Here is a 17,263-nt window from a genome sequence, read left to right as displayed (position 1 = left end):
GCCTGGGTAGAACAAGAAGGAGATTCCAGCAGCGGAAGGAGGAAGAAATTCAATAAACTTAAACCTTACAGTTGTGTCCTGAGTCATTTCCAACAAGCCTACTTCCCAGGGGCTCAGGAATGCACAAGCTCAGGACAGGGAGCAGTGGGGACACAGAGACCCCAGCTGGGCATCATCCCCCAGGACCCCCTTCTTTGCAGTATGGAGGAGGACGTACCAGTTAAGTGGTTACCAGGTGTCCCCCATCCACACCCCTCATTCGGGTTCATTTATCTTAACTCTAAAGTGAAGGGGTTGGAATGCATCAATTTGTCCAACATTTTTGTTTATGGTGAACTCCATCTTTCAAACAGAATCTTAAGCAATACCCAGTGTCTAAAGTATCCAGCAGTGGAGCTGATCTGAATGGGGGGCCAGCAAGAGGCCCATTCTGCATCTTCTTCCTCTTCCCCCTCCCATCATCCTCCTTAGAAGCGTTTCTGAGAAATGGGAGAGCCCCACAGAACATGGTCCTTCTCTCCTCTGGAATCTTATGATTCTATGATGTACATGAATTGTCAAAATAGGAGCATGTAAATTCTAATTTAAGGAGATGATTTAATTTTAAGAAAAATTTAAGGAGACAGTAAAACTGGATGGGAGTGGGAACCAAATTCTCTAGCTAATGTCCAGATTGGGTCGCCCAGGCATGGACAAATTGTTCAACCTTTCGAGGGGGGAAGCCCAGGTCTCCCCCCGTCTGAGGAGGGGTGACAACCCTGCTGGAACATCTTTAGGAACAGAAGTGGGGTGAACGATTCTGTCATTTACCAGCTAAAGAAGCTTCAAATACGCATCAAAAATGACCAGGCAGTTCTGCTCACAAACACAAACAGACTAAGAGGAAAGGATGCCGTGTCACAAACCTTGATTCCAAGTTCGATATTTTCTCCTCCATACACATCCATCCCAGGGTCCAGAAGACCAATTTCGCCAAAGAACTTCCTGTTGACCACAAACGAGCAGCCAATCATGGCTGGTGTTCTGCGGGAGGGAGAAAGAAGCAACAGTCATGTGATACATACACGCGGATATTACTCAGCCATGCGAAAAGGAAACCCTGTCATTTGCAACAACACAGATGGACCTTGAGGGCGTTATGCTGAGTGGAACAAGTCAGAGAAAGACAAATACTGTAGAACTCCCTTATATGTGGAATCTAAAACAGTCAAACTCATAAAAACAGAGAGTAGACCGGTGCTTACCAGAGGCTGGGGGATGGAGGAATTGGGGAGATGTTGGTCAAAGGGTCTAAAGTTGCAGTTAGAAGATAAACAAGTTCTGGGGATCTAATGCACAGCACTGTGATTTTCATTAAGAATACTGGACTTGGGGCTTCCCTGGTGGTGCCGTGGTTGGGAGTCCGCCTGCCCATGCAGGGGACACAGGTTTGACCCCTGGTCCCGGAGGATCGCACATGCCACGGAGCGGCTGGGTCTGTGCACCACAACTTCTGGGCCTGCGTTCTGGAGCCCGCGAGCCACAGCTACTGAAGCCCGTGCGCCTGGAGCCCGTGCTCCGCAACGGGAGAGGCCACCACAGTGATAGGCCTGCGCACTGCAATGAAGAGTAGTCCCCGCTCGTCTCAACTAGAGAAAGCCTGCACGCAGCAACGAAGACCCAACGCAGCCAAAAATAAATAAATTAATAAATAAATGTATTTTAAAAAGTAAAAAGAATACTGGACTTCCCTGGTGGTCCAGTGGGTAAGACTCTGCACTCCCAATGCAGGGGGCCTGGGTTTGGGGAACTAGATCCCACATACATGCCACAACTAAGAGCCTCCACGCCGCAACTAAAAGATCCTCTGTGCCACGACTATGATCCCATGCAGCCTAAATAAATAAAATATTTTTTTAAAAACTGTATTTATATACTTCAAAGTTACCAAGAGAGGAGATCTTAAATATTCTCATCACAAAAAGAAACAATAATTACGTGAGCTGTTAGGGGCATTAGCTAATGCTATGGTGTTTATCTTATTGCAATACAGAGATCAAATCAACATGCTGTATACTTTAAACTTATACAGTGTTATGTGTCAATTGTATCTCACTTGAAGGAGGGGGAGGAGAAGAAGCCGCCTCTAAGGCATTTTACTGGTGCCGTAGGGGGTAAAGAAACACACGACATAACTTCCTGCGTTCAAGCAACTAAATTATTATTATTACTATGATTTATCGAGTAATTACTACATCTCAAGCATAAATGCAAAGTACATTTCACGCACTCTCTCACTTAAAAACATCCATGGTCATGTGAAGGAGGTAGGACCTCTCCAGCTGAAGCCCGCGGAGAGCTCGCGACCTGGCATGAATCACAGAGTAGAGGTCAGGACCCAGCCAACCGCAAAGCCCTTCATTTTAGCCTTTCTGCTTCACTGCACTCTTCAGAAATGGCTTCGTGAAGGAGCTGGCAAACCCCCAGGCTGCCAAACGCCAGAAATGCTGTTCAGATGCTTTCCTGGGCGAAACAGACGTCTCATACGGGAGGCCCCATGAAACTCCACTGGGGCCGCCGGGAAGCTCATCGGTGAGATGCTCCTGAGCTGAACTGTAGACCTCAGTGTTAGATCCTTGTCTGCTCCTCCAGATCTTGAGCTTGACTTTGACCTTAATGTCCAGATTTTTGACGCCTCTCAGTGCCCACGTGGTGTGGCAGCAATAGAACTCACTGGAAAGGTGAGTGTTCAGAGTTGAACGGACCTAGTTTGATGAACATGGGTGCTGCCGTGGGAAAGTGTACTTGTGTGAAGTTAATGGACCCTCCTGGATCCCAGTTAAGTCTCTGTGGAGGATCGCTGTGAAAAGATATTCAATGGGCTCAGTGCAGAGAGCAGGGGCTCAATAAATAATGCTTCTCTGCCCTCCATGTTTCTCCAGGAAGCTCACACCAATCACACCTATGGACACAGGACACGGCCCTCTACTGGGGCAGCTGTACCAGTTACACCAGGACAGCAACTGCTTCACCGTCAGTCATTTCCTGCAGCCTTTGGTCCCTCTGAGAAGCAGCTGACCCCTTGCTTGCAAAAGCACTACGTGAGCCCAACTCTCATCTCAGTTAGCTGAACCAGGAGTGAGCACAGATCCCAAATGGGGTCAATCAGATTATGTTTTTCCCGAAACTTGGGATCGAGACAGTGCTGGGAGCTAGAACTAGATGGTCTCATCCATCTGTAGGGCTCAGGCTGCCATCTGGGGGCAGCTCTGGTGGTCCCTGTACAAGGATGGCTGAGCAGAGGGAGGCAGATATACGGTGGAGGTGTGAGACCATGGGATGGGGGGCGGCCTGGTGTCTTCGGCTGCCCATCTGCTGACAGGCCTGGCTCCGCTCTCTGCCCCTGGGTCATGTGCGAGCCCCCTGGGTCTTTGCGATCTGTCCTCCTTTTATTTATTTATTTATTTATATTTTATTTATTTTTGGCTGCATTGGGTCTTCATTGCTGCATGCGGGCCTTCTCTAGTTGCGGCGAGCAGGGACTACCCTTCGTTGCGGTGCGCGGGCTTCTCATTGTGGTGGTTTCTCTTGTTGCGGAGCACGGGCTCCAGGTGCGCAGGCTTCAGTGGTTGTGGCACAGCGGGCTCAGCAGGTGTGGCTCACGGGCTCCAGAGCGTAGGCTCAGTAGTTGTGGCGCATGGGCCCAGTTGCTCTGCGGCATGTGGGACCCTTCTGGACCAGGCCTTGAACCCGTGTCCCCTGCATTGGTAGGCAGATTCCCAACCATTGTGCCACCAGGGAAGCCCGATCTGTCCTCCTTGACTTAACCCGTGTGTATTAGACAGGTTTCTGTTCTTTGCAACTGAATGGTGCCGATGAGACGTGCTATCTCCCCCACCCTCTACTTATGATCTGGGGGAGGGTGGATGTTTTATCACACAGCCAGAAGAGGCAAACTTCAGGGAAGATTCACTCTGGGAGAGTTACAAGCCAGGGTCACTCGAGTGATGGAGAAATGCCAGTGACATGTGTGCTTGGAGATGGGACATGTGGTCCTGGGAGGGGGGGAGTCTGCAGAGAAGGGGGAACGGGAGTCAGTGCTGGTGTCACCTCAGTTTTCTAGAGCCATTGCTGAGCACATCAAGAAATTCTGAGAAGTTAGAACGGTCTCTCCAACCCCTAAACTCAAGGTCTGAAAATTCCCAATGTTAACACGCATGCATAATTAAGATCCTGCTCTAAGACGCTGTGCTTTCTAACCCCTCGAGGGCAAGCAGGGCAGTTAGAATCACAGGGTACAGCAGTCAACAAACACTCTCAAAGGGGTGGCTCTGGGCACAGCCCCATGGCTGAAAAGCATGTTTCTCTGAGATTGGTTCAGGATCCACCTACACCAGCATCACCCGGAGGGCTCCTTAGAAAATGCAGATTCCTGGGTGCAGCCCAGACCATGGAACCAGACTTACAGAGACGGGACTTAGGAATTTGTGTTTGTACCAGCAGAACCAGCCTATGGAGCCATCTCCCTCTTGAACTGCCAGGTCTCCAAGAGCAGAGAAGTTATCCCCCTAATTTCTCGTTGTATTCCCAGGAGTGAGTGTCTTGCTGACACAGAGCTAGATACTGTTGAATGAATGAATGAGTGTAACAGATCTGGCGACCGCCCCTGGTGGGGAAGGGCCCCATGATGCCCCAGGGACAAACTAGCTGACCTGAACCAGAAGCCAAGGGCAGCAGGACAGTGTGTGGTCGCTAGGGGAGGGAGGGAGGGATGAACAAAGAAGGAGGGAAGGAGAGGGAGAGAAGGAGGAGGGAGGGGAGGAAGAGAAAGGGGGGGAGGAAGAGGAAGAGTAGGAGGGAAGGATTCAAAGCACAGGACTTTCACTGTCAAGGACACAGGCCGCTTCTTCCTTCCTGATACCTCTCAGATCGCCCTTTAGGAAACATCTTTCGCCATCACGCAGCCTGATCTTTTCATATAACTGGCTTTATCTGGATGACATTGTTTGGTTGCGGTGGCGACGAGAGATGGATTCACAGGATGAGTCACCCTGGGTCCTCTACCTGCTGCTCACAGCTCTATTCAGCGTATTCCAGCAGGTCCCACAGCAGAAGCCCTAGGATTCCCCACGACAGGATGGAGAGGTCCCCTAGCGCCTCCTCATTAAAGTTAGGCCACAGCAGCCACCCAGCTGTCACAAGGCCCCACAAAGAGGTCACAGACAAGCAGGCTGCTGTCTGCAGCCTGGCGGGCTGTCAGAACCCAAAGATGAAGGGCAGGAGGCTGGTCCTCACGCAACGAAGATGTGGAAGGAGCCTGTGATCATTACTGCTGCTGGTGGCATGTGGAAAGGTCCCCTAAAGGCCACGGTCAAACACCTGCCACCGTGTCAAGAGGGTGCCTGGGCGCTGGTACACATCTTGGGACTCTAATGAGGCCAAGCTTGACAGGGATGGTGCAGAGGAGGGGCTGGAAGCAGCCTGGGAGACCAGCCCCGAGGAGACGGCTTCCCTGCTAAGCCAAGAACCCAGTCCTGCAAACAGCAGGGCTCCGAGGCTGCCCCACTCTGCTGGGAGGAGGGCAAGGTTCAAGCAGGTGACTGATGTATGTATCACTGGTCGATGTGGAGACTAAATAATTAAAAGGCGTATCCTCACCCATGGCTGGGCCAGCGAGTGTTGCTCAGTGGATGACTGTTCTGAATTCTGGATTGATGATGGACAGCTGTCCTCACTGCTCGGGAGAAGCAGGTCTCCAACAGAAAGCCTCCACCTGGCCCTATCTGGGACCCACTGCCCTGGTGGCATGGTTAGCCAGACCCGTCCTTACAGGCAGAACCAAGAGCCCACCGGGGCCCCACTTCCCCTCCAAGGTTTCATCCTCACCTGCCCATCAAACCACAGTGGATGGCACTTCGGGGTCATGAGCTCCTGGAGCGTGAGCGTACAGCCTCGATCTTCAAACTCCACTGCAATTACCACCATCAGCACAAACATTTCAGTTCGAAATCATTCAAAAAGGATAATCATATTAAGGGATCTGCCAAAGTCTAATAGCTCCATTACGGAGGAGAAGAACGGAAATTAAAAATAATCGCTTTTATTGTTGCTGTTCCAGAGAATATATGCAACATACACGACGGTTCCAGCTGAGAGACAGAGGAGAAAGGGAGGGAGAGAGAGGGGAGGACAGGACGGCAGGCCCAGGAGTTTCCACCCAGATATGCAGAGCTTTGTCAATACACTGCTTCCTCTCCTCGTTGGTGACAAAGGGCCCGCCTGTGTTCTAGATGTGTCCACCCTCAAAACCCTTCACTGGCTCCCTACGCTCTCCTGAGTTAAGTAAAGTTCTTCCTTAGCATGCCTGCCCATGGCTTGACCACACTGGGCAATTCATTGTTCGGGAAACGTGTCCCAACTTATGCCTGGACGTCCTTCTCCAGAAATGTCCTCCACAAGACCACCTCCGTCTGCCCGAATCCTACCCATCCCTCAAAACATACTTATCTTTTTTGTTGCAAAAAACAAAGATATATGTCTTACAGAAAATATACCTTGACAACAATAAGAAAACAACAAACTCATCTGTGCTCTCTGGCCGTAAGCTCTCAACTCTGTCATCCAGCCCCTATCATTCCAGTTCACCTCCTCAAGTTCACTGGATCCACCCCACTGGGACCTGCAGTCCACTGGCACTGCCACCTTGACAGTGGAACCCCTCCTCTTGTGTTTTTCCCACACCCCCAAGCTCAAAGCCATGGTTGCTTATTGTAAGAGTGCCCTGGCTTCCTCACTCCCACTTTGCTTTGTTGGCAGAACCCTGATGCTGATAAGTACAACTCTCCACAAGCTGATTTGGCTTTAAATTCAGGGCTGTGTGTGTCCAGTGGGTCCTCAGCGGTGTCCTACAGTCCTGCTCCAGGGCCCGAGCCACTCCAGCCTGACTCTCCTAGGAGACTCTGCCCCAGCTTCTCCTTCCTCCGCAAACCTCCCACACGACCTCCTCCCTCTCAAGCAGCCACGTTCCTTCCCACTTCCCTAAGAAAGCAGCAAACAAAAGCGAATGTCCCCACCTCCCTCGTCCACCCACTTAGCAGCCCCCATCACCCGCCTGCCTCCCTTTTGCTGGAATTGAACTGTCCATGCTCTTAGCTGAGGCCAACCTCTGCACCCATCCTCTCTTGCTGCTCAAGGATCTCACTTCAGCCATCCCCCCTCCCCTAAATACACCTGTATGAAATATCTATTCTTATTTTCTGTATTCTTGATGCTTTGGCACTTGGGGCCTTGTTGACTGGGGAGAGACTGCCCCTCCCAGAACTCGCCAATTCTTAGAGACAGCAAAAAACCAGCTGGAGAGGATGCCTCTCCTATGCAAACTAACCAGCCCAGAGCCCACACTCCCAGTCACCTCCTCTACCTGGTCTTTACACTCCAGGAAGCAATAGTCCTCTACCCTGATCATCCCAGGGCCAGGAACCAGATAACTGGAGACAGTCCCCTACACCCCAAAATGTTCCAACTAGCTGATCCGAAGCCAGATCAGCTGCTTACGTTGCCTCGCCCATTTCTTCAGGAAGAAACTACAGTAAAGACTTGGGCTCTTGCCTTCTCCTCACTTCTCCTCCTAACTGCCCCAGATGCTTCCCCAGATGGCCCTGTGTGGCATGGCAGGCCTCCTTCTCTTGGAAACTGTGGGTAACAAACTATCTTTTTAATGGCAATAATCTGTTGTCCTCGCCATATCTGAACTTAAAAACCCTGAGTACATGTTAGAACAACACTGTACAGTATCATCTTCCATCCTGGGCGGGCTCATTCCTAGCAGCTCACAGTCTACAATTCCCCTCTTGACCCACTTCCCTTACAGCTGCCTCTCATTTTTTGCTCCCCCTTACAGCAAAGCCCCTTTAAAGAGCTGTGTAGGGGCTTCCCTGGTGGCACAGTGGTTAAGAATCCGCCTGCCGATGCAGGGGACACAGGTTTGAGCCCTGGTTCGGGAAGATCCCACAGGCCGCGGAGCAACTAAGCCCATGTGCCACAACTACTGAACCTGCGCTCTAGAGCTCACAAGCCACAACTACTGAGTCCGCGCACTGCAACTACTGAGCCCGTACGCCACAACTACTGAGCCCACGTGCCACAACTACTGAAGCCCACGCACCTAGAGCCCATGCTCCGCAACAAGAGAAGCCACAGCAATGAGAAGCCCGTGCACCGCAGCGAAGAGTAGCCCCTGCTCTCGGCAACTGGAGAAAGCCTGCACACAGCAACGAAAACCCAATGCAGCCAAAAATCAATCAATCAATAAATTAAATTAAAGAGCTGTGTACATCTAATGTCTCCAATTTTCTCTGCAGTTCTCTTCTAAGCCACCCAACCAGGCTCTCACCCTCACTGCTCCACGGCAAGCGCATTTGTCAAGGTCAGAGACAACTCATCCTAAATCCATTGGCCAATTCTCAGTCCTCGTCACGTCTGCCCTCCTAGCTGCATCTGATACAGCAGATCGTTCCCTTTCCCTGGAAGCAGGCTCTCCATGCCCGGCTGTCTTCCTGGACGCCCCTTTCAATCTTCCTTCTTGACTCTTCCTTTGCTTTCTGATGTTCAAGGTAGAAGGACTCCAGGGCAGAGACCTTGGATCTCTTTTCTGCTCCATCTGCATTCATTCCTTGGTGATCATGTTTGCTTTCTTGGCTTTCAATAGCATTTATATTCCAGTAACTTCCAAATTTACACTCCAGTCTGAATGTTTCCTCTGAACTGCAGACTGGTACATCCAGTTGCCTACTCAATGGCTCATTATGTCTAAGGGATCCCTCAGACACAGTTGGAAAGGAATCGTTAACCTTCCTTCCACTCAAACCCGTCCCACCTATCTTTTCTATCTTAGGTAATGTCAACTCCATTCTTCCAAATGTTGGGGTAAAAACCTTGGTGTCGGCTTTGGCGCCAACTGGTCAGAAATTCTTATGGCTCTACCTTCAAAATACATCTGGGATCTGAGGACCTCTCACCATCTTCACTGCCACCATGTAATCTGAACCATCATCATCATATTGCCTGGATTACCACCAGGGCTCCCAACTGGCTTTCACCCTGCTCTCTTGCAGCCAACTCTCAATGATCTATTGAAACATAAGTCAGATCAGACTATGCGTCTACTGGAAACCCTCCAATGATTCCCCATTTCCTTCAGAGTAAAAGTCAGGGTCTCACAACAGCCTCCAAGGCTCCATCTGGATAGTCTGTGTTTCTGAGTTTCTTCTTGCCCTCTCTGCTCCAGCTACATTCCTAGGTATACACTCAAAAATAACTGAAAAGGGGTATTTCAACAACAACTTGTACATGCATGTTCACAGTAGCATCTTTCACAGTAGCCAAAAGGCTGAGCCCAAATGTCCATCAATGGATGCATGGATAAACAAAATGTATATGGTCCACCTGTACAATGGATTACAGTTCTGAGACATGCTGTAACATGGATGAACCTTGAAAACATCATGTTAAGTAACGGAAGAAAGAAGGTCATATATTATATGATTCCCTTTACATGAAACATCTAGAACAGGGAAATCCATGGAGATAGAAAGCAGATTGGTGGTTGCCAGGGGCAGGGGGGCGGGTATAGTAGGGAGTGACTGTTTAATGGGTACAGGGTTCCCATTTGGATGAAAATATTCTGGAAGTAAATAGTGGTGATGGTTGCAAAATATTATGAATGTACTAAATGCCACTGAGTTATACATGTAAAATGGTAAATTGTATATGTACTTTACCACAATAAAAAAATGTGGAACTGGTGATAATAATCCTCAGGCTTCCTTTGATTGTCACATTACATTATAAATGGGAACCCCAATTTTCCAGTTGCCGTTAAACAGAGGGCAGGAGACTGCAGGGGTGGTTCTATCTCCATCCTTACCTTCTATTCATGGAGACAGATTTTCTAGCACTCTAGAGATACCATCCCAAGATGCTTCCAGTTTTAGCCCAAACACCATATTTTCACAATCTGGGATAAATGGCCCAAGCACCAAGGTGCTCACTCTAGGATGGGTGGGGACACCCGGCCCCAGGGCTCAGGGAAAGCACATTAATCTAAACGTCCTGCTGGGTGGTCGCCCAACCATCTGTGACTCAGTCTCCTCATCAGTAAACTGGGCATGAGACTCTGCCCTGGAGACCTAATAGGATTGTGGTTAGAATCTGATGAGGTGATGAAAACACATGGTCTCGGTGCAGGACAAGGTACTCAACACGTGTGAGGTGCTATCAAGAACTTTAAAGAAAAGCAGAGGGACGAAGGACTGAGGGGGAGGGGAACTGAGGGGGAGGGGAACAGAGTGGGAGGGGGACAGAGGGGAGAAGCTGATGAGGGAGTATCCTGGCAAATGGTGTCACTCCAGGAAATATTTTGGGTCTAGAACAAGACAGGCAGCGAAGGAAGCCTGAGTTCTAGAAGGAAAGAGAAATAAGGAAGTCTAGTACACAACATGGTATAAAGGTGTGAAGTCTGAGGTCGGTATCAGGGGTGGGTGTATGAAAACACCCCAGGGAAGAGAGTGGGGCAGTCACAGTGGCCCAAGAGAAATGCCTGTCCAACTTGCAGTGACGGGTGAAGGACACTTAGCCCCGCAGATGGCCCAGCCGTGCAGAGGTCACCTCCTCTCAGCCCTGAGGTCAGGGTCAGTCTGTGCCTCTGCCTGTGAAGTCCAGGAGAAAATGTGTGAGATCCCACCTCCTTGCTGCTCCTGGCACTTGTTCAACTCAATGCCTTATCCGCACTGCACAGAAGGGCTCTGAGTAGGGGTCAAGTGTGGCTGCTCATTTGTGCACTTGTTCATCTGGTCAACAAGCATTACCAGGCAATGGAGGATGCCTTTGTTAGACTATGTACCAAGCACTTGAGGAGATAAAAACACACTAAGAGATCGTCCTAGTGGGGAAGTAAAGCAAGCACTATTTCTTGGTGTTCCTCAGTAAAAATGGCTTCTGGTTGAAGCTATGGAGTTACAGCTATGTATCTATATGTCTGTATCTATATGCGTCCGCAAGGCTGTTGGAGTGGAAAGAGCAGACTCCAGGGGTGCAGGAGAAAGAAGGAGCTAGAAATGGACACTGTGGATCTGTGGCATGTGGACACGGTGATGAGCTGTCTTCAGAACAAAGCCCCCACCGGGAAGGGTCTTCCCTCCTCCCCTTTTCAGCGACGGCTCTTACCGGGGCACCGGGGTGTGTGCGTGTCACAGCGTGGCTGGCTGTCTAGGTCACCATGGTGGCTACAGGGGCTGGAGTGTCTGCCTGCCCCTTGCTTTGCCCTGCCCACCTCTTACCTCCTGCCGCTCTTGGAGCTCCCAACTGCCCCCCACCACTGCCAGCCCAGTGGCCACCTCTCCAAAGGCATGTCTGGCTGATGGTTCAGGGGTCCGGAGCTTACCCTGTTTTCTCTCTTCTCTTTTCTTTGGGCCAAGCTGCCTTTCTTTGTCCTCAGACTCAACCCCTGCCGTTTCCCCTGGTCCCAGATCTGCCTCAGCTAATATCCAGGCCTGTCAGCTGAGAAGCTTCTAACACCAAGGCCCCATTTGTAGGAAAAACATAGACAACTCATTGCCATCCCTGGAGCTGTCTTTGCATGAATTTCTGCAAATCCCGTTCTCAGAGCCCAGCCAGCACTGGGTATTTTGGGGGTCCCATCACGTTTTTCAGCAATAAGTAGCTTGGTTAATCAAAAATGCACTGATTTCAGTGCATTTTATTATAACATCACACACCATGAGTTCTTTTACACCATTTCCTAATAAACACAAGTTCCTGATGTGGATGTCACCTTCCTCAGTCACCCTCTGGCACAGACACTGGTTTGCTAAAGTGACCAAAAGACAGGGCGGGGACGGGAGAGGAGAACTCAGCAGGCACTGCATCACCCAGGCCAACAGTGCCCTGTTGCAGACGCATCTGGCGCCGCAGGAGTATAATTCATAATTACACCTAATCCTCAAAGCAGCTCTACTTGGTAGTTATTAGCCCCACTTTCCAGCCAAGGAAACTGAGGCTAGAGGTTAAGTGAGCTGTCCAAGGGCAGACACATGCAAATAAGTTTGGAGCTAGGAGCAACCTGGTGGTGTCTGATCCCACAGCGTCCTAGGTATCCCGCTGCCTCCCAGACGAGATCACTGAACACAGGCAGCAGCTAAGAGCTCTCGCACTGGGTAAAATAAGTGGCCCTGCTTTGAAGATTCCTGGGAACTTGCAGCTGCTGAACAGTAAAAATACAATTTGGGGGAAGGAGTTGGCTGGCTCTCATAAAATTCTCAACTGGCACAGTACAGTAATTTAATACTCAGAGTTCCATTTGCCTCTGCTATACATATAAATACCAAAAGGGTAAGTACCGCTGCCTTTCTAAAAAATCAAATGCTGGATCCAGCACACAAATATCCCACCAGAAAATAGGGCCCAAAGGCCAGTGCTTCGCCTGTTAAATAGAGGTAACACGTTCCCTTTTGTTGCTGAAAAGATAATTCACGCTGAAACAACTTCCTCCAGATTGGGAAGTGAACTGTCTGGGTATTAAGAGCCTTTCCTTGTGAAGGATAAAGGCAGTGCTCATCTCTCTGCAGTGCGATTTTTCACAGATGCAGAAAGTGTCAGTGGGGATTGAAGTTGCCAGTCCCAAACGCCTTTCCTTGGCTCACTGATTTGCCTGGGCTGGATTTATTAAAACAAAGACCCTAACAAAACTCTGCAGCAAGATGTTTCCTATAAATAATTTTCTCAGCATAACACTTTTGCTCTTTGCTAATCATAGTTTCTTTAGGCTTTGAGAAACTGATTTGCAAAGTATCCTTTGAAGGCTATTTTTGTAAAAGCATCAAGTTTCAGAAGAAGTGGTAACACATTAAGTCGTTATCAGCCATCGATATATATGGCGCATATATATATATATATATATATATATATATATATATATATATGACATATGCTATCTAGTGAGATGAAACATAGATTCAGTGAATGTTTGGGGAAGAGAAAAAGAAGAAAGGTCCAGAGCAAGGTTCTGGCTGTTTCTGTCCAGACAGAGAGCTAAGAACATTTTTCACAGACGAACATTTATAACCCATTTGAAGATGGAAGCACTAGCTTTGAATCTCAGTGAAGCAAAATGCTACCCCTACCCCAGCAAAAATTCAATTTTCCTCATTAGCAGACCCGGACTCCAAAAAATTGAACTCGTTATTATTATATTTTGAATTTCACCAGTAAAATATTTGTGGAAGTTGGTTTTCACTCTTGTTCAAAAGTACCTACATAATAGCTTTGATTTAGTGTGCCTTGGATCTTAAAGCTTAAAAATATTGACTATTTGTCCCTTTACAGAAAAATTTTGCTGAATTCTGTTCTAGAACAGGAGCCCTGGAGGGAAATCCATATGCCACGTGGAGCAACTTGGTACCTACCTGGCGAGTGGTGGAAAGGAACTTGGAGAAGGATAGATAAGGTCCTCAGGGGAGAGAAAGACTTGGAAGATGGATGAGCCTCTTTCTCATCTGTTAAAGGGGGATAACAGTCCTGCTGCAGCTTCCAGAGCTGATGTAAGAACAAATTTGATAAATGCTTTGGGCCGTACACTTGAAAATGGCATCAGGCTCTCGACACACATGTTGTTCTATAAAAGAAAGTGAAGAGCAGCAGAATGTGCCCCCCCCGCAAGATACGCCTCTTGGCACAGGATTATCTTGAGCTGGTTATTTTTAAGAAACAGCAGATTTAGGAGAAGCTCTGAAAAATCTAAAAGTAACTCTTTTGAAAGAGAAGTTTACATTCAGAAAGGAAATCTCCATTTGTAAGGGTGTCTCCCTCTCTGCACCAGGAAGAGAAGGATGACCCTAAATCTCTATAAACCCTCCCCAATGGAGAAGACACCAGCTTAAATCTATGTAACAAACCTTACCTTTGTTTACTGTGCTTTTCTTGCTCACCTTCCATCAACAGGCCTCCCTGCTCCCCAACACCTCCTTTTGTCTTTAGCTGGAGATGGTATTTCAGGTGGTGGCTTTGGCCATTTCTGGGAATTACTCAGTGTTCTTGGGTATCTCCATGAATACCCAAGGCATACAGGTTATTAAACAGATGTTTGTTTTTCTCCTATTAATCTGTCTTTTTATTATGGGGTGGGGGGGGTGGTTCTCAGCTGAGAACCTAGAAGGGTAGAGGGAAAATTATTTTTCCTCCTGTACAAAAAGAAGAGTGTTGAGATTTGTGCATGCTGGAGAATTTTCCTGAGAAGATTTTAGAACATCCTATATAAATGCAGGCTCTATGGGATAACATAAAATTAAAAGTAAGTAAATGAGATGTACCAAATATGGACTCATCTCAGGCAAAGCAAGATGATTGGTCAAAGGAAACCCGGAAGAAATGCCCCGTATAAGTGATTCAAACTACCACAAGGACGCGACTCTCTCTCTGAGTCCACCCGTGTGTCTATCCACATGTACTCTTTTTCCTCCTAATAAACACTTTACATGTTTCACTATGTTCTGTCTCTATGTGGAAATTCATTTCTATACAGCTGATGGGCCAGGGCCTTGTCACTGGCCACTGGTCCCTGGTGGTCTAGTGGCTAGGATTCAGTTCTCTCACTGCTGCGCCCTGACTTCTGTCTCTGGCTGGGAACCAAAATCCTGCTTCAAGCCGCTGCAGGCTGAGGCCACCTGAGATCAGTAGCTTTGAGATGGGACTGGGATGCTTTAAGACTAGGATGAAAAGAAGCAGAAAGATGTGAATTTTAGGTTGTGACGATAAAACCAACCCTTGAAGCTAACTTCTGAAACAGTCTCAAAGCCAGGATTTCATGAGCATGAGCCAGACATGGGAGAAAGTGTTTTCTAAACTGGGAACATCCCTGAAAATATCAAGGATGGCGGTCAGGCAAAGCCAGAGGATGGAAGGTGTAACAGGGCTGTGGGTCTCGATGCTCACTCACCTTACGCTCACCTGGGGAGCTTTGAAAAATTACCTGTGCTCGGGCTCCCTTCCAGACACTCTGATTCAACTGTTCTACATCCATGTTTGAGTCAAAAGTGCAACGAGGGTTGAGAACCATGACAGATGGGATGTTTCCAATCCCAAAAGGAGGCTAGTTTTTCCTAGGTTGGGGTTGAAGGCTGAAGTGGGAGTGGAGAAAAGAATAGTCCTGAGAGAAGACCTCGTCTAGTCTTACTGCTTAGGCTGGAAGTCAGGGTGGGGAGAGAAAGCCTGCAAATAGACTAGGAAGGCAGCCGAGATGATGCTTTGCTTGCTGCCTAGAACTCTGGGGGGAGGGAGAAAGTGTTGCAGGGTGCCCAGAGTGGGGCAGATATGATGGAGAGATATTTAGGCAGAAAGAAGACCTACAATAGCATTCCCAGTGCTCACAGCCAGCTCCTGGTGTGGCACGGAATCCTGACGTTCCTGCATTCCCCAGGGAAGGGGTGGCAAAATAGTTATCAGGCTGAATCACAAGGAGTCAGGAGACTGGAGGGCACAAAATAGGTAGATATTGTGCCCAGAGTTCAAGACCAACACCAAGGACATCAGCAGTGAATACAGAGGGGGAAAGCTCTAAAGATGGGGATGTGTGAGATGAATCAGCAGGGGCCAGGAAGGTTCCAGAGGGCAGCCTGCAGCCCAGCACCTCTCCCCATGGCCAGCTCCCCTTGCTCCTAAGTGCTATTTAAGAGGGGAGGCAAGAGAAGGAAACCCTTTGAGGAGGAAGAGTGGCCCTTACAAAGAATATAACCCGTTTAATCCTGATTTTGCTGAGCAACTGACTTCAAAGAGATGGGGATTTAAATTGGAAGAAACTGAGTTACCTTGAAGTGACATGATTAGTTTTCGTTTCCATCATCAGTGAAACGGGAGTTAGAGACCAAGCTGAATTCAAATATGAAAAAAATAAGCCAATATTTTTTACATCTGACTTGCAACTGCAATGTAAAACCTGCTACAGAGTACTTAGAAGAAGTATTTAGAGTACTTAGAAAAATAAATGGACTCTAAGACACCAAGAGAAAACAAAGAGGGAAAAAGAACAAAGGAGTCACATAAGAGAAACAAATTTTCTGGAAAATAATTTGGCAACATGTCACATGAGTCTCAGAAATGGACATGTGTTGGACCTAGAAATTTCATTCCTAGGAATACATCCTAGAGAATAATAATGACGTCTGCCTCTGAGAATATCAGATTATGTGATTTGCACAACTCTCTAGGTGAGAACAATGGAAGAAACTAGGCAAAAAATTTAAATCTTAATAAAACCATTAAAGACGAACAAATGGAAATGATTGAGTTGAGATCTTGCTGAGAATGGAACAAAGAGAGAGAAGCCCAGCAGTGGGTTTGTTTCTGCTCAGAGGTCAGAGGTATGTACTAGTCCAGAAAGGAAGCTGAGAGGCTGAGTCCCCTTTTGAGGTTGCATTTTTGGCCTGAAGATTAGGACTAGGAATGTGAACCTCAGCAGTGAATACAGAGGAGCAACCTCAAAAGACTAGGGAGTTAAAAGTTGGACTTCAGGGTTCCCCAGGGATGAACAACCTGAGAAGCTACCCTCCATTTTTGTCTAGGACTCTGAAAGGCTGTCCTTAGAGCAGCTGTCTACTGGAAATCAACCTGCCATCCCACAGGCTGCCAGGCTGCTTCATGTCATCTGGGTGGTCCAGAGAACCTCAAATCTTAAAATTCACTTAAGGGCACCAGGGCTGCTAGCACTCCCGTGTTTACAGAAGTAAAGCAAAAATTTTCACTATAGGCAGATCATACCTCCCTAGGTTTCAAATTAATTCAGTAAATAAGTTTTCAAATGCAATCTCTAACATAAAACCAAAGATGATTAGAAGCATCAGGAATCAAGGTGTCAAAAGTTTGACCTGTGGAAGTACGAGACAAGGGAAAGGTTGCCACAGGACCTACAGATATTGGTATTATCAGACATTAATTGCAAAATATCTATGTTTACTGTGTTTACTATGTTTGAGGAGATAAAAAAAACTTAAAAATTTCAACAGAGAACTAGAAACTACAAAAAGTGACACATCAGGTTTGAAAAAAAGAGAAAAATCTAGAAATGAAAAGTTGAGTAAAATTAAGACCTCACTGGGTAGTTTAATAGCAGATTAGACATGGCTGAAGAGAACATTATTGAAGTAGATGATAGATCAAAAGAAAATTTCCAGAAAGAAGCACAGAGATAAAAAGATGGAAAATACATGAAAGAGGATAAGTGAAACAGAGAATGCAA

At 47.7% G+C, this 17,263-nt stretch overlaps 1 protein-coding gene across 1 annotated transcript in view; it reads right to left on the bottom strand.

The window, feature by feature from the left end:
• GALNT17 (polypeptide N-acetylgalactosaminyltransferase 17) overlaps window positions 1-17,263 on the bottom strand; it is a gene marked incomplete at both ends in the record, with an annotated part of 470,492 nt that overhangs the window by 95,583 nt on the left and 357,646 nt on the right. Inside the window, one exon of the mRNA XM_081255248.1 lies at window positions 906-1,023. Coding sequence (XP_081111374.1) covers window positions 906-1,023 — 118 coding nt within the window. The remainder of the gene's footprint in view (window positions 1-905; window positions 1,024-17,263) is intronic.

Source organism: Mesoplodon bidens (genome assembly GCF_964165515.1).
Source record: "Mesoplodon bidens genome assembly, chromosome: 15".
Classification (NCBI taxonomy): Eukaryota; Metazoa; Chordata; class Mammalia; order Artiodactyla; family Ziphiidae; genus Mesoplodon; species Mesoplodon bidens.
The sequence above is the reverse complement of the archived record's forward strand: the minus strand, read 5'-3'. Positions and strand labels throughout refer to the sequence as shown.